This window comes from Drosophila novamexicana, unplaced genomic scaffold (assembly GCF_003285875.2).
Source record: "Drosophila novamexicana strain 15010-1031.04,08,12 unplaced genomic scaffold, DnovRS2.1 tig00004555-arrow-pilon, whole genome shotgun sequence".
Taxonomy (NCBI): Eukaryota; Metazoa; Arthropoda; class Insecta; order Diptera; family Drosophilidae; genus Drosophila; species Drosophila novamexicana.
Window position 1 is genome coordinate 2,489,551 of NW_020825052.1, and position 23,417 is coordinate 2,512,967.

The 23,417-nt window shown below is 38.8% G+C and overlaps 4 protein-coding genes across 4 annotated transcripts; all 4 read left to right on the plus strand.

Moving 5' to 3' along the window:
* The first annotated feature begins 7,235 nt into the window (after positions 1-7,235).
* On the plus strand, positions 7,236-7,715 carry LOC115770245 (enhancer of split malpha protein). The gene has a single exon (XM_030715453.1). It carries the CDS (start codon positions 7,236-7,238, stop codon positions 7,713-7,715), a length of 480 nt encoding a protein of 159 aa, XP_030571313.1.
* Positions 7,716-15,480: 7,765 nt separating this feature from the next.
* On the plus strand, positions 15,481-15,989 carry LOC115770319 (enhancer of split malpha protein). Its single transcript, XM_030715555.1, has one exon. It carries the CDS (start codon positions 15,481-15,483, stop codon positions 15,961-15,963), a length of 483 nt encoding a protein of 160 aa, XP_030571415.1. The 3' UTR covers positions 15,964-15,989.
* Positions 15,990-18,359: 2,370 nt separating this feature from the next.
* On the plus strand, positions 18,360-20,892 carry LOC115770141. Its single transcript, XM_030715286.1, has 2 exons — positions 18,360-18,401; positions 18,476-20,892. The coding sequence occupies exons 1-2, from the start codon at positions 18,399-18,401 to the stop codon at positions 20,828-20,830; spliced, it is 2,358 nt and encodes a 785-aa protein (XP_030571146.1). The 5' UTR covers positions 18,360-18,398; the 3' UTR covers positions 20,831-20,892.
* Positions 20,893-21,319: 427 nt separating this feature from the next.
* LOC115770105 (angio-associated migratory cell protein) lies at positions 21,320-23,015 on the plus strand. Its single transcript, XM_030715222.1, has 3 exons — positions 21,320-22,414; positions 22,482-22,689; positions 22,748-23,015. The coding sequence occupies exons 1-3, from the start codon at positions 21,538-21,540 to the stop codon at positions 22,959-22,961; spliced, it is 1,299 nt and encodes a 432-aa protein (XP_030571082.1). The 5' UTR covers positions 21,320-21,537; the 3' UTR covers positions 22,962-23,015.
* Positions 23,016-23,417: the final 402 nt, after the last annotated feature.

Genomic DNA, 23,417 nt, shown 5'->3' on the forward strand with positions numbered 1-23,417 from the left:
CTTGTTTTTTTTTTTGTATGTATGTATGTATAGAAGAAAGCTAGAATGTTTTAAAATGAAGCTCAACGGAATGATCTAGAGCATTTTAACTTGTTAGCTCTTTTTCAGGCACTGCCTATGAAAATATTTGAAAATAACCGTCCTTTTTTGTTACATATTTGCTTATCTTATAATCTTATTGTAAATAATTCAAGTTAGTTTTCGATTGCGACCCCCATATCCACAACTTATTTATAAATTTGAAGCATGTCAAGCTCAGTATTTAATTGATATATATCCAAGCATATAAGTCAGATGATAGACCAATGAGCTCGTAGCTGGTAAACAAACAAGGCAAAGATGTGTGTGTATTTGAAAGGAATTGGCTACCCAACAGAATGCCCATATAACCGAGGGCCAGGATACATTCACACAAGCAGCCCTCAGTGGTAAGCCGAAGCAGTGGTTGCCCATTGAAATTGAAGGTTTACTTATCGATTGTTCATATGTGCTATTCTATTGAGACATGCCATTGTCTGTGGGTTGTTTGTAGCAATCTTTCAATCAGTTTCAGAGAAAAAGAACACATAATCTAACAATAACATATTATTATATTTGAGCTCCTTTTTAGTTTTACATTCATATGTACTTCGTTATCAATAGACCAAATCTATCGAGAAGAGCACGAATGTATTATTTCAACAAAACTTAAAATAACAGAAGCACGTCCATTTCAAAAGACAACGGTCGGAAAATTAAGCAGAAAATGCGAAAAGGTTTTGCATAAGTTAAGAAGGAGTCTTAGACTCACTTTTAAAGGCAGACCTGAGAACATATAGATATATAACTTATGTGGAGTTGCAGTATATATGGACTACTTATAGAGATAATACTTATAAGTATAAGTACTAAATAAGTAAGAGGCTCTAGTCAGGAGTTCAACTAATCGAACCTAAAAGGATCTACTTTCAAAATTACTAGTTTCTGAGACTTAACATACCGACAGACGAACGGACGGATATGGCTAGGTCGATTCGGCTATTGGTGCTGATCAAGAATATATGTGCATACTTAATGGGATCGGAGGAAGGAAGCATTCCTTCTGTCTGCTGCATATACTTGCACAAAAACAGTATACCCTTTTTATTCAATATTTGAATAGAATCAGAATAAAACATATTGCAATTATGCAATATGGTTATTATGAATTGATCCCTTCCTCAATACTTCGCTTGATTGACGCAGGGGTTAGCCGATCGCGAACTGCTCAATTTGTACTTTACCAACACTGAAACAGTACAACACTGCAAAAAATCAACATGAGACATCAGTCGGTGGTACAGAAAGTCATGCATTCGTAACAATAGTTTGCAGGCCCTTTGTTTACCTCGCCTTGAAAATATTTGTAAACACGTTTTTAGAAGTTTTCAATGTTTTCATCCGTTTTGTGCATCGGAGGGTTGGAGGTAGGTATGGCCAACATAGTGAGACGTCATGGAGTTTCACGTGTTGTCACCAGCCACCAACCACCAGGCTTATTAATGGCCAGAAAAATGCCAGCAAGAGTCCAGTAGAATCTGTTGAAACGTGATCCGTTCAAAACCGTACAAAGGGGATTACTGCAGCCAACGGGGGCGATCAGGAAAAAAAGTGTGCCTTTTAACGAGCTCTAATTTGCTGCTGCAGCAATTCGTATACATGTACAGCGACAGAAAGATATTCCTTGTTTACAACAGTTTTCTCCAGAATACAGATTCCGGCCAAATAATGGCCTACTCAACCGAACTCGAATGCAAGGCACAAAGCCGAGAGCATAAAGGAATTCTACAGATACAACGCATGTTTGCACAAAGACCGCCAAACAAAGTCCTGGCCAAGTCCAATTGAAATGCCTTTTTCAGCAGCGATAAAAATACAAAAAAATAGGCCCTAACGTGATAATCTCTTAAATTGTCCCCCATTGCTGATCTCTCTCTTTACAAAATTAATAAATAAGATCTTGTTATATGGTTTTATTTTGTTGTTATTGAATGCTGCTCAATCCCGTATATGCCATAATTGTGGCTCGATTATAGTAAATGTTGCCCAATCTTATGTAAATACAATTGGAAACTATAATATAAATATTGTATGCCAGTTACCAGTTTTATATTGCTGAATATAGGACCATTTTATTCACCAACAATTAGTTGCAATAAACGGTTGTCATTGCGTTACGTTTCGTTTATATATAAAGCACAGTTTCTCTTCGTAGATATCGTACATTGTTGTACCAACTATCCTTGTATTTATCGAATATCCCAAAGGATAATCAGTCGCTAATTGAGATGTTGTTGTACCCTCTACATGATTACAAGGAGATATTTTCTTTGTAATCTTGTTATAAACCTTGTGCAGAAATGTTCAAAAATAAACATTGTTAATAATAGAATAGAAAATGGTAGTAAATAATGAACTTTAAAGTGTTGGTGAGATGAGCAATATGATCACAACGATTTTATATAACACACATATAACATGACGTTTTTAATACAGTTAAGAGACTCTTAAACGCAGCCATCTCCTATAGATACACCTTTTTTCATTGCCCTTAAGTACATTTTTAATTAGACATAATAGATGTTTTCCTAATTAGCAGCCATCAAGCTGTGTACATTTATAGACAACAAGAGTATACGGGTTCGAATCGCAGGCAAGCGTTTGGCTATAATATGATCTAGCCTGTTACTTTGTAATAAAAAATAATATTATTATTAATCCTAAATAATATTAAGTAAATACACTGAAACTGTTTATTCTACATTTTCAAGTCAAACGTATTGATGCTCTTCCCCCTCATCCGATCACGTTAACCTCTAATTCGGTGGTCAGCGTAGAGTCGGTTACACACATACATAAGCGTAAAAAACAACAAAGGACAAATGTGTATATTGTCTGGCGTATATATTTGTAGGTGCATGTATATAACACAAAACACATAGAAATCGTAATACCCTTCAATAGGAACACACACACACACACTGACAACTCAGAGCTGTCCGAAAATTTCGGTAAACAATGAAAAACCCAAATCAATAAAACTCGGCACCGCAGGGGACATAACTTGGGATTAGGAGCAAAAGAAAAAAAAAAGTAGAAGACCCTTGCACACGTGTTCACAAAGGAAAGTGGCCGACGCGTAGGGATGTTTTATTCTAAAAATGCCATCAATTTAGTTAAAATTTGTTTCTTTTTTTTCGAACACTAACTATTTTGGTGGCTTGGTACTTATTGATATGGTCGATTTCGCTTAAACAAAATACCCTGTAATATGGGAACATGGGTAAAAGAATAGGGTATGTCGCGAAAGCGGAGACCTGCCCGGCTATGGATATATATATTCCTGATCAGCATCAACAGTTCATTTCTATGTTTAATCTTTTCGTCTGAAGTCAGTTTTGACAATAAGGTTTTCGCATACCACATGCAAGTCCATTTTAAGCTGATTTCTTTACTTCTGGAATATTTACATATATTTTTTATTCCTGGAGATATACAATTTTGATGTATGATTCATTTGATGTACACATGAGGATTGGATCTTAGTATAGAGCATCTCCTAGTCGGTCCTTTTTGACTGCATGACTCTTGTCTTATATTGACAAATGGGTTCTAGATAGAATCCATATTTTTCACAAATCGTAGACGTAACGTAAACCCAAAGATTTTCATTGCCAGTAATGCAACTTGATCCGTTTACACGATCTGTGGCAGCACTTGACAATTAGGATAGTCGGTCGACGGCGACAGATTGAAGTGAAATATACATTCGTAGATATCACTTACAAGCACGACAGCCGAGGTCTGGTGTCCCGACCGCTGTTATATTTGACAACAGGCGTCTGGGGCTGTGATCTCAAGTGGAGTTCATAACACAAACCTCAGCAACCCCAGGCGCGGGATGTGGCTCCAGTTTCTTAAATTAAGTGCCGCTAAATGGAAAGTGAACACTATTTTGCATCGCATTGCTATTCATTACATATCGGTTTTTTAGCTCAGCCGTTTCAAGTGCTCCCATCTTGACGGTCTCAGAGCGGAGGTGCAAGTGTTTGCCATGCCCCAATAATCTTTACTAATCAGCATTGAAAGCTGTTCCATATGCTAGCTCAATGCACATTAAATTCTTGTAAAATACTTGTGCACCAATAGATGCATGATATATGCATATGGAAATACAAATGAGTACTATTCCATCCCATGTAAATCATATGTACGATAGCTAACGAGTCCTAAAGTGTTGATCGAATCGAAAACATTATCAACATGATTTTGCTTTTAGGCCGCACACGAGTTACGAGTCTGAAAGTATCTTTGACTGTACTTATCTTTTCGGACACATAGCCCTTAAAAGGTACGTGAGTTGCACCAATTACTCTTTTACCTACGAGTCTTTACTTAAACAGGTAATTTCGACACGTTTGCACGTACAGCCTAGAGTCCGCTAGACGTTTGGGTAGAATAATCAGCAGGACGCCGGCGCCAGTGCATTTTTGATTTAATTTCTTGCCTTTTGTTTGACATTCTCGGAATGGCAAACATTTTCTTGAATTTTCCTGAATTTTTTAGATCTTGGGTGCGATTTGTCACACTTGTTCGGCAAAGAGTAGCTGACATACCTACATATAAGTCGACCTGTCTGGGCGTATCCAGAAAAAAGAGAAGGACGCAGTGGGGTGCAGCCGACTGGGCAAAACTCTGTCCACAATAACGGTCAGATAAAGTCGAACAGATACTTTGGAAATGTATCTCAAGCAGTGCATTTCAAACTGTATTATGTTTATGTTGCGATTCTTGTGGACGTGACTATTTGGCGCGATCTTTGAAGGAGTACTCGAATAATCCACCTGCTAATAGATGAGTTATATTGTATTATAGCCAATATTGAATCTCCGTAAAAGTTTATATAAATGTCTATACAAGGACTTTCGGATTGTCGGCGAGATATTGCAATTTTGACTTATCTGTTTGTGTTGATCTGGAAAACAGAATCAAACCAGTTACAAATAGACATTTTATAAACATTTTAGACCCGAAAAAGTACAGTGAAAATATGTTTCAAAATAACGTCAGGGAAAAGGTATTTTAATCCGTTTCCGGAAGGCTACCATTACGCTGCATTGGATACGATTTTATTTTCTGTTGAATTGCCCTTTTTCAATGCATTCTCTTATATGTGCTTCGATTGTGTATTGTTGGATTTGGTGGCACTAGGTTGCACACGTGCAAGGGTCAGCGGTGAGCGCGCAGGTAAAAACACCAAACTCATAAAAAAGATAAAAGAGGAATTAATGAAACGAACCCTAAAATGACCCAAAACGAATGCAACTCGGTAAAGAAGGGATAACTGCCATCACTTCAATCTTTTACGGAGCGCTCCTCTGCGAGATGGCATGATAGATAGGCGAAATTGAACCCACAGCCAAATGATTACAAAAACGGACAATACTCGAGAGTTCGCGAGATAAAGAAACTATAGAAAGAACACTTTTCTGAAAATGAAGGGAGTGTGCATGGCGAAAATCAAAAGAAGTGCCTCACTCGAAATTGCCCGACTAGAAGGTATCCTGTAGCCAGCATCACCGTTTCACACTATGAAGATCAGCCTGATCATCTTTTGTGTGAACAGGGCTCAGGACATTATTGTGACGAATACACATAGATCGGGTTACTTTCGGGAAATTGCTGGAGGAATCGGAGGAGCAAAATATTCGGAATCTATATATGAAAACCCACATACCCTCATATTGTACTCTGATAATATTGTGCAAGATTCGCCTAAAAAACGGAGCATGATGATCTTGATATTGAAAAAAGGCGTACACTTGATCTTCCTATTGCTTATAACCATTCAAAATTGGGGGGCGTGTTTATTCTCTGAGGTATACCCGCTCGTACCGGCAGCGACACATTAACTGATTGAACCCCTTATTGAATCCAGAGAATGATAATAACAATTATACTACATAATATTATTAAATTATTTAATTCTTTGTTTGTAAAATGTTGATTATGAATTTATTGATTTTGCAACAAGTACCCTCCCCTAAGCTAATGGGCGGTACAGGAGCTGAAATATGTTTTTACCGATTGCCGCAGACTCGACGTGGAATAAGACAAACAATAATCAAACTTTATTTGTGTGTGTGTGGATGCCAATATTTACTCCTGCATGTACATATGTATATACACACACTCACACAAATTGAGTGTACCCTTCTTCCCCATTTGAAGGATGCTTGGTGTAAAACCGTTAAAAATTAAAAGCAAGAAAGTAATGTTCCGAAGGGGATGCTCAAATAACAATTCGAAGACTCAAAAATAATTTACCGACAAAATTCCAGTAAATTTGAGCATCGAGAATGCATCACCCGCGTCGTAAATTGTTTACGCACCAACAACAGACAGATCCTAAAAACAACAATGACAAACAAATATACATACATATATGTGTACAGTGTATGCAAACGGTTGGGTTTGCCCAATACCTGCCACGCCGACAGCGCGGCATCTCCTTTCCAAATAGCGCGTTAATTCGTTTTGACTAACCTTCAGAACTCACATTAAGTCCGGAACACCGAAAATACGTTACTTTCTACCTACAGGCTGGGCACGACGAGGAATTGGGATTTTCGTGCTGTCTCAATGAAATGACCAACAAGTTGGGTTTTCCAGCACAGAGATTGCCTTTGCGATACGCCAACTATTGTGTTTCTCGCTCCCTGCCATTTTCGGATAGTGTGTCGAATTTTAAAATCCTCAGCACTTAGGGTCGGGTATTCACGGACTTGTTTCGACTTGTCCGTTCGTGTCGGGCAAGGGAGTTTGGAATGTGATTTTGGGATTTCGTGTTTGGCAGGTAACGAGCGAAAGAGACGGGGCAACAAGAAAGCCGCTTTTGTGAAACAACAAATGCCAACCAAAAATCCACTTTAAAAATCTGGGAAATGCGCCAACGGAGATTCTCATTCTCTCATCCGATGCGCAACCAACCACCTGCCACAAGGGCGCATTCTCATTGGCTGACAGCAGAGAGAGAGAGAGTGAGAGAGAGAGAGAGAGAGAGTATTGCGAGCGCAACGGGCATTTCGGCTGGGTGCCTCTGAGCACCGAGATCGTATAAAAGCAGAGCCTCCGCTGGCCAAAGAGCAGAACAGTTCGAACCAGCAACGTGGCAAGAAGTCCGCCTGTTGCAACAATTTCAATTTGTGTCGCCTACAATGTCTTTCATCATGCGGGAATACAAGTTCGAGACCAGCACAACGATGCAGCGAAAATCAGATCAACATACAATGGCTATGCTAAGCCTCAAGAAACTTGTCAAACCACTGCTGAGGTTGATCAAGAAGAAGCAGCTCATACGCAAAACCCTCGCCGAAGTGCAATCGCAGAACGAGATCAACTCATCGTTGGAGGACATGCGCAAAGACTCGGTTGCCAGCTGTGACAACATGGCCAATGAGCTACTGGAGCAGCGTCTCTTCAACGATCTGCGCGAATGCCCCAACAATGCGGCCATTATCATCCAGCAAGATGAGCAGCAAAGCGTTGTGCCTGTGCAGCCCGATCAGACTTTCATACCGGTGCACTTTGCGCGCACGACCAGCGGCACCTTCTTCTGGACCTCTGCCGATGGGACATGCCTGCAGCAGCAGGAGCAGCAAATGCGCGAGAGATTCGACCGTTGGGTTCAGGCTTAACCAGCTCGCCGAGCCGTCAACATTGATGCCAGCTTTAAGACCAAGTGTCACTTGCTCCAGTCAAGTGTGGGGCATGGTGAACCACTTGGCACGACCGCAATCTCAGGGTGATATTAGCATAGATTGTGTGCTTGTACACAATCATTTAACACAACTAGCACATTTGTAAATTATTGTGATTTTATGATAGGGTATCTTTAGTTTTTATAAGAAAATCATTGTCTTCCATGTTTGTTTGTTAGGTAACTTTTAGGCTAAGAATCATTGTCTTCCATGTAAAATATTTAAGTTAAGCAAATAAATAATTAGAGCTAGAAGAAAAACTCATTCTTGTTTTGCGCATAACTTGCATTTATTATACGCGGCTTTTATTGGATTCAGTATGCTGATGCTATACAAGCCACATCTTGTCAAGCTCTATGAAGAGAGTAGTATGGCAACATTTTCTGTTTTCCGAGATATTCTCTTACATATCTGCAAAGCCGTTTGCCAAATGTCTACAGTCGTAGATCCATTTCCTAAAAAATGTTAATCTTAAATAGAGTCTAATATCGATACGTTCATATTAGCTCGTTGTCTATTAAGAAGTAATACTTATTATTTTTCGGGTTGTTCCCCTACCTCTTATATAAATTGGCAAACAACTCGTAACACACATTTTAATGAGCACAAGCATGAGTTTTTGAAGAACTCAGAGCGTGGTGCCTACAACCAGAATATTACATTAATTGTAGGGTACAGGGGATTTTGTAGTCGAGCGTACGCGACTACAGCGTTCTCACTTTTTAAATATTGTAAATATTGCATAATAATGAATATACCCCAAAAATATTAAAAACCGCTATAAATATTTATTTATATATTGTATGTTCTATATACAATATACATATATGCAAGTGCGTGTAACATAGAAAACAACATTCCGGATTTGGTATGAGTAAGAAATTGAACCCTAATGAACTTGAACTGATATGCAGAGGGACTTATGTATCTGTATAAAACCATTCTCTAATTTTGTCGCCCAAAATGGAATAGAAATACTGTGTAACAGGCTTGGAGATAAGCTGAAATCTGAACACAATGAATTAACCCATAAGCCACAATGGTCTCTACAGTCGTATATTCAAACAACTTGTCATTATCAAATAGCTGCATTTCGTATAGTTTTCAAACAGCATATGTTTAACGAGGGTTTTGGGCTACATGCTCCGCTGTCAATCTATTAACCATGAAATGATTAATAAATGCGGAGAGTCCGTAAAGTGAACTCCTCCGCAAGCAAACCCATACAAATAAAAGAAATGAAAAGAATATAAATATATTCAACCGAAGTTAGCAGCGGACGAACGAGCCTGACGCACGTGCATTTAAAGGAGCCTCGACTACCTGTAACTCTAAGAAGTGGAATGCGTGAACCATTAGAAGAAAAAAAACTGGCCACAAGCGAAGTGATTGGTGATTGGCTGATCAAACAGACATGAGGGATGATTGTTGAGACTGACTACCATAAATACGCACAGATTCCGTAAGGTGAACATCATATTAAATCCACACTTTGTAAAGTTCAGTCGGCACAATGGTCTATGAATCGCTCCTGAATGCTACGAACAGTCCATTATATGTTGACGTTAGGAAGCACAGCCTCAGGCCCCTCAGAAGTATCCAAAATGTATTCAAAATGGCCTGCAAGGCTTTCCAGTGGAGAAAACAAAACAATGCGACGGACATGGACATCAAGGAGCTCGAACTCATAAAGCCCTGCAACGTGGCTTAGGATATGACACCAAGGAATCAACAAAACTTTACCTTTTAAAAAAAACACGCACACAAAACAAACTCCTTCTAACTTTAGAACATTTGAAAGCTTTATGTATAATTAAATATTCCTAGACTAACTTAAGCCGGTGTCGAATTATTTTCTGGAAATATAGAGAGGTCGTAACCATGATATGAATGCCAATTTATAGTAGGGATCCGTATAAATTCAAAAAGTTATAACATTTCAAACTCAGACGATATTTATCCGAGATATTAAAAAAAAAAACATCAAAAAGTGTTGATTTTCGAACCGACCCTGATTTTGTGAAAACGTGCTTTTTTGTCGATTTGGGTCAAAATTTAGATTTTAATTTTTGCAATGCCAATCGTCCTTATGGTTTCCGAGGTACGGGTATTGTCGTTTTAAAGGAAATTAAATTGACCACCTTAAGGACCATTCTGACGTCATTTGGTCAACATTTAGTCCTTATCCTGCGTACTTAGAATATGTAATAAAAAGGAAGAAATTCCTTCAAGAAGATGAGAAAATGAGATATTTCTGTGTACAGATAAAAGGCTGTAGATCGGCCGTATCATGTCCATCTAACAACAGTTCCGTCCTAATCCGGCCAATTTAGTATATATAATGAAGAGGACGAAAGTCCTTTGGACATTATACATTTGAGTACAATTCGTTCGTAGATGAACATAGCCATAACTCGGCAGTATCTCTTCGGATCCTGGTAAGTCCTGTTTCAAACAAGTCGTATGAACAAGAACCATAAACGGTCCAAAGGACAACAAAATCGTCCTAGCCGTTACCGAGATATGGCTTATTTTCGAAAAAGGACATTTTTTAATTAGCCAAAACTCGGCCAAATCCTCGAGGATATCGAAAGGATGTATAGTATTGAACTCGTGGGAAGCAAGACTATCGATTGGCATTCAAGGATTCCCTGAATTCGACAAAAAATTTCATCAAAATTTATCCTAGGGGGTTAGTCGGAAAATTGGCCAAAATCGAAAATTTCCAGGCTAACTTTGCCATTTGAAGGACTTTTGGAAAGTCCTTTGGCCAGTAGATAGTCCTCACCCTCCCATTGAAGAATTTAGAACCCAAAGGACGAAAGTCCTTCAGACAAAAAGTTTTAAGGACGATTTTGTTTGAAGAAAATAAGCCATAACTCGAACATATCCTTGTGTGTCCTGACGAGTCATATGTCAAAATAATTGTGTTGACCAGGACTACCAACTGGCCAAATTTCGTTCAGATCGTCCTTGTAGTTTTGGAGATATTTAAGGATTTGTGTTTTCAGGCCATTTCCGTGCGTTCCGGGACAAAAATTTTACAAGTCTAGTTTCGAGTCATATGATTCTTAGATAACCCCATATTTTTATGATGCAGATCGATGCAGGGGGTCTAGAGGATCCTAACGCACCATGTCCTTTGAAAATCTGCAAGGACATGCGCGAGTTATGGCCTATTTTCGACTTTTAAAAAATTATTTATATTTTTAATTTAAATGTGTTTTTATCATTTCAGACTTCCAAATTAAGGACTGCAAGGAACTCTAAGGACCTCGTCGACTGATAAAGCAAATTTTTCCTGGATTGGACTTTAATTAAGCCAGATATAGTTATTTTCAGTTTAAATAAGCTAAAATTATAAATTATGCTCGTTTTGTATAATTTTAAGAGAAATAATTAAGAAAATTAGCATAAAAAACAGCAATTTTATAAATTGAAACATAAATAAATTTAAAATAAAAGCGAAATTCCTGTTTTTTTATTTAAAAATTCAAAAATCAACGGTTTTTAGAAATCCATTGCATACCGCTGGCGCTGGAGCTCTGTCGTTTCGGAACGTCATATCTCCATTGGCAACCGCTGGGGCTGGAATTATGTCGTTTTGGAACGTCATATCTCCAGTGGACTGGCGCTGGAGTTCTGTCGTTTTGGAACGTCATATCTCCAGTGGCAACCGCTGGCGCTGGAATTATGTCGTTTTGGAACGTCATATCTCCAGTGGCAACCGCTGGCGCTGGAGTTCTGTCGTTTTGGAACGTCATATCTCCAGTGGCAACCGCTGGCGCTGGAGTTCTGTCGTTTTGGAACGTCATATCTCCATTGGCAACCGCTGGCGCTGGAGTTCTGTCGTTTTGGAACGTCAAAAATTCAAAAATCAACGGTTTTTAGAAATCCATTGCATACCCGCCAGGCAACCGCTGGCTGCCGAGATTTTTCTTAAAATCTGCCAAAATACCAGGCGAACAGAATGGCCAGAAGGTCGAAAAAAAATTGTTAGCTGGCGAAAAAATTTCATTGCATATCCAAAAGGGGCGCCCTCGTCGGCGGCTGGGTCCCAAATTTTAACTAAAATTTCCCAAAAATACCAGGCGAACAGAAATGCCCAGAAGGTGGACGTACAATATTTTTGCGGCCGAAAAAAATCATTGCATACCCTCACGGGGCGCTCTGGATAGCGCCTACGCCCCAAATTTGCCCTAAAATTCCACTCAAATACCAGGCGAACATAAATGCCCAGCAGGTCGACGAGTGGATTGAATAAAAATGCTCATTGCATAGCATAAAGGGGCAAAAATGTAACTCAATTAAAATGAGTAATGTTAATTAGCAGTTTATGTAAAATGAGTGCTGTAAGGCGGCTGTACTAAGACAGTTGCAGTTGCAGCTAATGTAAAAGGGCTCCTGAAAGAAAAATCATACATGTTTTTGGACCATTTCAATGCAAATTTTGCAGGGATCTGATCCTTTAGGTTCCCAAGGACTATATCGATGGTATGGTATAACCAAGAATATGTTAGTCAATTAGAAACCATCCAGGGAGCGGGCTGCTGTAAAAGAAAAGCATACATATTTTTCGACCAAGGTCTTGCGTATTTTGCGAGAGCTTAGTCCTTTAGGTTCGTCAGGACTATATCGATGATATGGAATAACCAAGGATATATCGGTCAACTAGGTACCATGAATAGCGATCATTTACTGATCATATGCAGTCAATGGGCGGCGCAGATTAGGCTGAAATATATAAAATGAAAAACTTGTTAATTTAAATACGTTCCATTTTAAAAAGACATACATTGAAGATTGGGCAAAGTACTAAAATTTTGTTTTTTTTTTTTTAGCTGGGCGGAAATATATAGTTAGAAAACTAAATTATTCCGCGCGGACATTTTTTTAATTAGTTTAGTTTTATTATCTCGGGTAAATTTAGGAAATATGGAATGATATACTCTTTTGAACTCCTACGAATGCCATTCAATCAAATTAAAAATTAAAGGGTTAAATTAGATTTTTGTTTTTCTAATGCCAATCGATAGTAGTGATCCTTACGACTCCAAAATTTGAATGCCAATTGATAGTAGGAATCCGTACGAATTCAAAAAGGTATAAAATTATAAAATCTGACATTTTTTGGTCGAGATATTCAAAAGAAATCATCAAAAAGTTTTGATTTTGGAACCGACCCCAATTTTATGAAAAAACGTGATGTAACCCCTTGCCATTTTTGTCGATTTTGGTCAAATTTTTTATGTGTACTTTTTGAATGCCAATCGACAGTGCTGATTGTTACGAGTCGAAAATGGTATGTCTTTCCAAAATCTGACATTATTTGGCCGAGATATGCGAAAAAATCAACAAAAAAGGTTGACTTTACAAACTATTCTATTTTTGGCCAACAACATTTTTTAACCCATCGATTTTTAATTTCTTTGAATGCCAATTGATAGTAGGGATCCGTACGAATTCAAAAAGGTATAAAATTATAAAATCGGACATTTTTTGGTCGAGATATTCAAAAGAAATCATCAAAAAAGTTTTGATTTTGGAACCGACCCCAATTTTATGAAAAAACGTAACCCCTTGCCATTTTGGTCGATTTTGGTCAAATTTTAGATGTTTACTTTTTGAATGCCAATCGACAGTGCTGATTGTTACGAGTCAAAAATGGTATATCTTTCCAAAATCGGACATTATTTGGCCGAGATATGCGAAAAAATCAACAAAAAAGGTTGACTTTACAAACTATTCTATTTTTGGCCAACAACTTTTTTTAACCCATCGATTTTTAATTTCTTTGAATGCCAATTGATAGTAGGGATCCGTACGAATTCAAAAATGTATAAAATTCTAAAATCGGACATTTTTTGGTCGAGATATTCAAAAGAAATCATCAAAAAAGTTTTGATTTTGGAACCGACCCCAATTTTATGAAAAAACGTGCCATTTTGGTCGATTTTGGTCAAATTTTAGATGTTTACTTTTTGAATGCCAATCGACAGTGCTGATTGTTACGAGTCGAAAATGGTATGTCTTTCCAAAATCGGACATTATTTGGCCGAGATATGCGAAAAAAATCAACAAAAAAGGTTGACTTTACAAACCAATCGTTTTGTGGTCAACAGCTCCGCTTTAGTGAAAAAACGTGATATAACCTCTTGCTTTATTTTCGATTTGGGTCAAAGTTTAGATTTTTTACCGTTTTTTGTTGGTTTTCAATAGATATACCTTCGCCCAATATTAAGCCGTTTTGAAAGGTAAAAATCTCGCGATGATCAACGACGAAGCTATGTCGTATAGAAAATGGGGACAGCACGTATATTCATGCTGATCAAGAATATAGTTTGTTTAACTTTGTGGAGTCAGAAATTCCGTCTGTTACATACATTTGCACAAAACCAATATACCCATTTCCCGAGTTTGAGAGTAATAAAACAACCCGAACATTCCATATCAGAATAACAAATAGAGCCAATACTGCGACTACCTGTTCCTCAGCCCTTGGGTTCAAAACCTGTTCTCACTCAAAAACATGTCGCTGCCAGTGCTTCTTTATTTTTGTTTTCTTTGATCGCTCTTGAGCTGTGCACGAAAATCTCATGTTTCATTAAAGCAGGTAGGGATCATAAATAAGACTATAAGCAAAGCCCTAATGTGCGTACTAAGATCGACTGGTCTAATATTACATTGAACCCCTTTTTTCACTAATTTATGTTGCTTATTAATTACTTATTTTTGATGATCATAAAAAATTACATTATCAAAAAATAAATGCACTGGTTATGGCGAGGCAAACTTTTTCACGTTCTGCGCAATATCTTCAGGGAACAAAGGAAAACAATCTCAGGTCTTATAAACTACTATGTTAACAAGTCGCCGGCTCAAATTCAGTACCAGTTATTAATTTTAATAAATGTTTAAATAAATTGTTTTTTTTTTTTTGGAAACAATTTTGGGGGACGGTAGAATAATGAATGCATCGTAAGGATTTGAACGGCCTACCCAAAACTCACGTGGACAAAGTAAGTAAATGCTGGTATTAACATATTTTTATCTATCTTAAATAGGAAAACAAACAATTCTGAGCGCAGCGTCAAAGTCGTAAGAAGTCTTCTGATTCTAGCTTAGATTCGGCTAAATAAGAAATAGGAGCTCGGGGCTTAAATCGGTTCAGCTCAAAACTGGTTTGCAGCCTTAATCAAAAACCGTAACAATTATAATTATTGCATAGCAATAATATATTCTAACGCACTTAAAAGAATCTAAATTCTCGTTACCAAAAATGGCGGCATTGACATTTCTGAAAATAGTAAAGCAAAAAGTATCTAATTATTGCATTGAAAAGAAAAATTGAAAGGTTTGGTTCCCACGTCGAAGGTGCTGCCAGGATAATTGCCCCGAAAGGTAAAGGCATGGGTTTCCCACGCTTCAGGCAGCATTTGATTCGGAGCTAGCTGTCAGGACACTAACCTGTTAGTGTTGTGCATCTCACAAGACTCCTTAAACGTGAGAAATTTGGAATCCACCACCTGCCAGGCTTCGGCATCTGTGATTGGCTGAGATGCTGCAGCAACTCTCAGAGACAGTTTCTCAGTCAGGGTTGAGGGAGTGTATAAATAGGGTAGGCACGTTAGAGAGAGCATCAGATACAGTTTGACTCCCGCACCGGCAGCACTCAATATTTACTCAATATTCAACAAGCAGAATGTCGAAGATATCAGCTAAAAATAACAAACAGTTCGTCAGCAATAACAAGAAGAAGTTCACGATGTACTCCTACAAGTCGAAAGTGTCACCAACTCGTCGCCTTACAAATATTCTCAAGCCGCTGCTTGGACACTTTTTCAAGCTAAAGGCCAAGCAACCGAAGCGGAGCTCCTACATCGCTTCAGATGAGAAGGAATCTGAGTTCGACTGGCTAAACAACGATATGGATAATATGTCAAACGAGCACCTCGAAAATCGGCTCATCGAGGAGATCAGGCAGTGCGCCAAAGAGGAGGCGATCATTGTCTACAACGAAGACGGATCCGGCGAACTTCAAACCTTTGATCACGGAGAGTACTATGTGCCCGTACACTTTGCACGCACCAATGGCGGCACATTCTTCTGGACCTCTCTGCAACCCAAGTCGGCGAAGCCGTATGACATCGAGTGGAACTTCCATGATCGCTGGGCACAAGCATGAAGGACACACTTAAGCAAATATGGGTTCTAAATTCTTCAAGCCTGGGTATGGCTTCAGTAGATTGGGTAGAAAGGCCTGTGGTCTTCAAATCAAAGTTCGAATGAGGTTCGCACTTCGACTTTGAGCTCATCAGAGGGGCAGGCGGTACACTGCGCAAGTATATCCCTGAAACTAATGTATTGGCTTTGCATTATAAATGATTGTTTAAAATGTTTAAGGCGCTAGCAATACATTAATAAGTATTAGCACAGTTAAACGATTCGTTCTTTTACCTATGGTAAAAGTATAGAATTATGTTACAACAGGGCGGGGCAACGATATGTTTGTAAACAAAAGTCAAATGAAATAAAAAATTTTTAAGCATATACCTGAGATCTTTTACTTCTTGGATTCTTCTTTATCTCTCACTTTCTAGCTTAGTAAACTTATCAATAACAAATATAGATTTTCATCGACAAGAAAGTTTGCGGCATCCATGATTGCGATACGCCAGAATCAATATATATAGTGCATGTCTATAACCAAGTAAGAATGGTCTAGGCGGAATTATGATGCCAAAGGTGAAAATCAGGAGATTTGGTGGATGTGATTTTAGGTTTCAGTTCGTTATGAAAGTATCCTTATAAAAGTTCATTTGAGATCTGGATATTTTTCGCTTGGTTTAACCAGACAAGACTGGGTAAATTATATTTTCAAAGAATATCGAAACAACAAAATTCGATACAATTCAATTTCGTAAGAGGCTAAAGAAGTGCTTCAATATATTAAAAATCTCAAGCATACAAGTAGAGTTATGTTTCAATGTATAAACAATTTTTACTTTATAACATATATTTTTATTTACACTCAATGGAAGACTTGGAGGATGTTGTTACTTGACTTGGTAATTCTATCTACCCCGGTCAAAGTAATACGCTCTATCTTAAAACAATAAAAAACAACAAATCTGCTAAAACTAAAATAACAATAGGTGGTCGTTACATCGTATAAGAACTGCCGATGTAAGGCCCTTGCACATGTGTCCTTACAGCTAAATTGCACTTCTCCCATTCACGGTCCTTTTGCAAGCTGCTGTCATCTGCCGAATATCCTGCATACTGACAGCTAACTATTTTAAAGCTGATCACCAACCAAATTCTGATGGGCTGCGCTCAAAGCGCCTTAAAGCTCCATCCCTCCTGCTAGGCCTCGGGGATGTCCTTCACCGTTCAGAGTGCATCCAATAGCCATGGCATCATTTCCAGTGCTTCCCCTTAAATGTGCTTTTGGGAGCGTGCTCGGAGCCATGCTGCCGTTGAAGGTTGTCGCTCAGAACTGACTGTCTCGCCAGAAAGGCGCACAATTTATATGCAGACCGCGACGGCCGTGACCGACCTGCCCCCTCTATGCACCATAAAAGCAGATAGGAGGTATACAAAACAAACTAATACATAATGTAGGAACATACATATGTTAAACGGGTATTCTTATCTGAAACTAATGCACACATATGTACAGTCACAGATACATACATATACAGAAGAATGAACCCATATGAGCAGCAGCCCGGCGCAAGTCGAGGCAAGTCGTGGCTACCTACTAACATGCCTATGTATAGGTATGTACATATGACATACATAGAAGCTATGTATGTATGTCTGTACGTGCTGCTCTTATCATAAGACCCTTGACCCACGATTGTGTTTATCGCTTTTTCCTTTCTATTGCTGACTGCAGTCACTCTACCCTTGTTTGGGCTATTCAATTTTTATCACTTAGTGTGTAATGCATAGAAGAGAGAGGCCTTCGTGATACATCATGTCCGCCCGCTTTATATTCCTATCTAGATAAATATAGCTATTTATATATATGTATATATATATACATATATATATGTATATATATAGCACGTAGAGTGAAGCTCACAATACAATTTTTGTATGGAAACATTTCCATGCACTTTATATGTAAGGGTGTTTAATCTTCGGCGTGCCTAAAATATAAAATTTATCTTTGAACAGAATTTATTGGTTTTGCTTCGTCGTTCATCTCTTCGTCTGCTCGCATGAATGCATTTGATGCACTTGATATTGAATTTACAGATTCAAAACTTGGAATATATATTCCAACACAGTGTTGAGATGTTTTGGCAATACACACAGTTTCGTATCTTGCATTTATCTCTAGACAGCAATGTTGTCAGGTAGCCTACTCAAGATCTTATTGAGAGAATCACTAACCCAATGGGGGAAGACTTTTTTGCTTCGGTTTTGTCACTGTACATCAATATGATGCATTTGGTGTTAATTACAAAAGCCTCTATACAGTAAATAATTAATTATTTATGGTGTAATCAATTATAAAAAAAGCGAGCAATGAACAAACGAGCTAACTGCGACCAGTGCACAGTGCGAAGTGAGCAATTGCAGTTGTATATCAAAAATTAGAGGCCACACATGGTAACTAAAGCTGGATCATATGAAATGAGTGCCATAATAACAATTTAGCTTTATTGTGTGAAATTTAATTATAGGTGAAAACATTTCAGTTAGTTGTAGTTGTTCTCTTGACACTGACAAATCAACTCAAAACATCCGATGATTATATAGAAGGCGACTTCAGAATGGCTCGAACGATGACCCGAATGCAGAAATATGAATATTGTATTAAAATAATAATGGTTTGTTTCGCTGTAATTGATTCTCCGCCTGATTATGAAGATGAGACAAACGCGTCTCCGACAAGAGTCAGTAACGCAATGTATGAGGAATTTAAGAAAACCAGATGCATTCCAAAGAATCTCAACTATGCACAGAATAAAACGTTCTGGGCAAACGTGCGTCGTTGGCAAAGCGAAGTTGATGAACAGCTCCTATCTACAAACATTTTTACAATTAAAGAGGAATTCGATAACGGCAGGGCAATTAAAATAAACCTATGGAATATTTTCAAAATTCGCAAAGTGGTCATCTGCAATAGAACAAAAATCCTCGATGAGCAAACCACCACGAGAGCTCCATCCACAATCGAGACAAGCACGGCCCTTACGACTACGGAAAAACCAGGTGACCAGAAGAAGAGCTGTGATGAGCAGCAGGAAATCGGCATTTGGATAAACGAACAGATGCAAATGGAAGACCGGCTGGCTAATTTGATCAAAATGCTACCAAATATTTTATCAAAACTGGATTTGCACATCAACCGCAACTGTTGCCCCTATGCCATACTTCGAGACCGACTTGAAGTTATCAATGATAACGTGGACGCCATAATGGAGCTGAAGGCCTTGGGGGTATATGCACGTGCAAAATCAACTGGTTATGCCCTGTTGGACGTTCGCAATTTGATTATAAGACTGGAATACTTGAATCAAAAAACCGTCAAAGGTAACCATTCTGGCGGCAACTGCTGCATCAATTGGGAGCAAGAAGTAAAAGGCTTCCAGTCTAGATTTCAATTAAAAAAAGATTCCATTCAAAGCTACGCACCAAACAGTTCCATTTACAATCCACTGACTGAGTCTCAAAATAGCTTGGCCCAAACAATTAACCGCCAAGAACACAGCCTGCTCAAAACGGAAGCGATGTATGAAAAAGGTCCGGCCAGCAGGACTTTAAAGGCGCAATGCTGTATTAATAACAATAATAATAATAAAAATACTTCTAATATCAGTTTGCCGATAATGGGCGATATACAATTATATGATTTCAGGAATCATTCAAGTAAGGAGCTACAACAAAGTAATGAAAACTTATCTGAAACTATTCAAAACACACAAATGCTTATCAACGACGAGCAAACAAAAGCTGATAGCTTGATTTCATTGTGTACTGAAATGCGGATTGAAAAGCAGAAAGCTGATAATCAAAGTTCACTAATTAACTCCAAGTTGAGCCAATTGGATCGGGATGTCCAGCAAAATGCAAAGAACTTGAATGCCAAGGCTCCAGAAATTCAGAATTCTTATGAAATTGTCGACAGCGGGAATAAAACTTTGGATATCATAAGGAGCAAGCTAAATAAAGCGTTAAGCAAGCAGATGATGGCAAACAAACGACGTGCTGAAGAATTTGAAAATTTCATTAATTCGATGAAAGCATTTGATTTGAGCAAAGAACATTTGTTTAGTGATTGCTTAGTTATAGTAGGTAAATTGAAGGTCGTGCAAAAACTTAACTTAGACATCGATTCAAAAAAAGATACCTTCAAATTCGATACCCAAAGGGCAGACGCCACTCTTAAAGAACTTTATGATAAACTTGGCGATTTCGCTAAAAGACTTTCAATGCATGTTGCAAATATTGGCTCAGAGTCTAAGACACCAAAGGAAAATGAGCAATATAAGCTTCTAAGTTCAATAGGCAAGCAAATTCAAGATTTAACGCCCATTGCAAGAAAGCACAGCAAAACAGAAGACGACCAATCCCAGAATATAATCACAGCTACAGATAAACTGAAAGCTAAGTTGGACGGTCAGCCGGAGCAGGTTGAACTAGCCGATTCTTTAGATGCGAAAATTAAAAAATATGTTGAGAGAGGTATAAACGAGCTCGAGCTTAAGTTAAATGCATCCAATTTCAGTCCAAATGGGAACCCAGCTCATAGTCCCGACATATTTAAGAAATTAGACGAACTGGAAGCAGGCTTCAACGACTTGCGGGAGCAAAGAAACGGCAAGGAACAAGACATGTTGAACACAATCGCCGATTTGAAAAGTCGTCTGAAAGAGGTCAATGACAAAATATTTAATGCTGAAGCGGCGCATAAAAAATGCCTAGTGGAATGTGATTTTGGAGAATTACCCTCCATTGAAGAATTACAGGCTAGATTGCACACATTGAAAATATACTTAAGAAAGCGTAAACAAGCAAATAAAAGAAGTCCTTAATAACTATAATTGCATATCCGATCTAATAAAGCAAATAAAAATGTATTAAGCCTTTAGCCGGGCTTTAGACGGTCCGACTGTTTTTCATTTAGTGACACCTGTTGGTCAATATAAAAGGTCTTTGGCATATTAGTCGCCTGTTACCTAGCTGGAATTTTAAAGCTATCGACTAAGCTTTTCTTTCATGTCCAAAATATCTTTGACAGATAGAAAACAGCATCTCCGTTATACAGCATATTACATTATAGGTTTCTTAAAAACAATTTGTCAATGTGTATGGCCGGAAAAGAAGAAGCGAAGAATTATTAAGAAGACAACCTCAATTGCATACGCGCATACTTATACATTTTGTGGACGGAGCAAGTGAGATGTTCATCCATCTGTATCTGCATCAATTTAATAAAAGCCCTTTACCTTTTAAGTACGTGTAAGTATTGTATACATTTTGCGTAGCACATTCTTATCCACTTTTAGTTTATTTAGTTGTTCCATTTCATGACAATCATATTTTAAAATTGTTCATAAGAAACGTTTCAAAACAACCGCCAAATTTATAAAGCGTTTTGCCGTTTTGAAATTTGAACAAGTTGGCAGCCCTGTCGACAAAATCAGCTGTGCGGCCAACACGTGCATGTGTGTGCATGGCTGTACAGCTCTTGTATGGAAAAGTTCACAAGCTTAGAACGTAAAAACTAAAACAACACACAATGCGTCAGAATACACCTCCGCACCGGCCCGACTTCGATTACGCAGATGACGAAATCCTGGAGGAAATCGAACTGGATGGCGATCCGCCGCTTGATGACGAAATCGACGAGCTAGAAATGGAGGAGGTGACGTTGGCGCAGCTGGAAGCACGCTTGGGCATTAACAACGATTCTGACGACGCCATGGACAATGAAGAAGAGGAGGAGGAGGAGGTGAGGGATCGTGAACGCATTGCTGCCATCAAAGATGAAGCCGTGTTCACGTTCCGTAAGCACACAGCACCTGTCTTTGGCTGCAATCTGCATCCGAAGTTCAATTGGGCTGTGACTGGCAGCGAAGATGACCGCGCCTATGTGTGGGACACCAACAACGGCGAGGTGCTGTTTGAGATAACTGAGCATAAGGACACCGTTACTGAAACACATTTTAGTCACGATGGCAGTTACCTGGCCACAGGCGACATATCCGGCGAGCTGTTGGTGTACAAAGTTAACGAACAAAACGACGACCGACCCATTCTAAACAAGGTGTGGGAGTACTCCATGTTCGACATGGCCTGGATGTTCTGGCATCGTGCTGCTAATGTACTGCTGGCCGGTGGCGATAGCGGTGAGGTCTACGTATGGCGTATTCCTAGCGGCGAGTGCAAAATACTACCTGGACACTCCTCGCGCTGCGAAGCTGGCGAGCTAAGCGGCGACGGCAAAAAACTGCTTACAGCCTACACGAATGGCATAGTAAAGCTGTGGGATCTAAAGACCTGTCAGGTACTAATGGAGGTGAACGAGCAACACCCTCTTGCTTTTGGGGAAATAAGTCATGCTGTCGTCGCCTGTGAACCGGACTCGCCGTTTTATTTGTGCGCCGAAGGCGGTGGTGAGTAATCGTGAACTTGCTAATTTGTATGTACTTAGAACATAATCAACATATATTCGATTCTTAGGCAAACTTCTCTTCTGCACTAACAATGGACCGGTGAATGTTGTCCAGTCCGAACATGGGATTGAATGCATTGCCTTCGCTCCTTCTTCGGCAGATCTAAAGCTAGTAGCCTGCGGCTCGCTGGACGGGCAGATCTCTATTTGGGACTATTCCAAGTATGCGCTACGCACGATTTGTGAAAGCCCGGTGCCGAATGACGGAATACTTCGGTAAGCATATTACATCAATATACTCCATATATGCTACTATGGGTCCAATTTACTGCAGGCTTAAATGGCTGAACGATCACACTTTGCTGACGGCTACCGCGCAGGGAAATCTGAATGCTTTTGATGCACGTACAGGCAATCTTAAGTTTACACTCACTGGACATTTCTACCATATATATGAATTTGCATATAAATGTCAGGAAAATTTATTGTTGACCGTTTCGGAGGATACCACAGCGAAAATATTTAAAATTCCACCTCTGGGCGAATAGATATTATTAAGGGTACAAATACGATGCTTATTAAATTTACAATAACTTTAAAAATGTATTTTATGTAAATGTGCCTGCAGGGAGCAACAACAGAACCCCAAATAATATTGCTATACATTGCATTGTTAAAGTCTTACCCGCAGCGATTGTGTACAGATATTATAAGGCCAAAATGATGACTGGACGCGTGTATATACGTATATCTAGCTGCATACACAAAATGCATAAAAAACCAACGATTTAAATAGATGCCAACGAATTGCAAGCTGCACCCTTTGAGTGAATTTTTCTCTCTGGTTTCGGACATGCGTGCACAAAGTCTGAGAGGGGCTACGAAACTGACGATATGGCTTGCTCAGCTAGTAACACTAGAGAACAGCTTTAGACTTTGCATATGAAATGGTTCAGAGTACGTGCATTGCATACAACTGTAATTATGTACAGGTGGTTATGTGT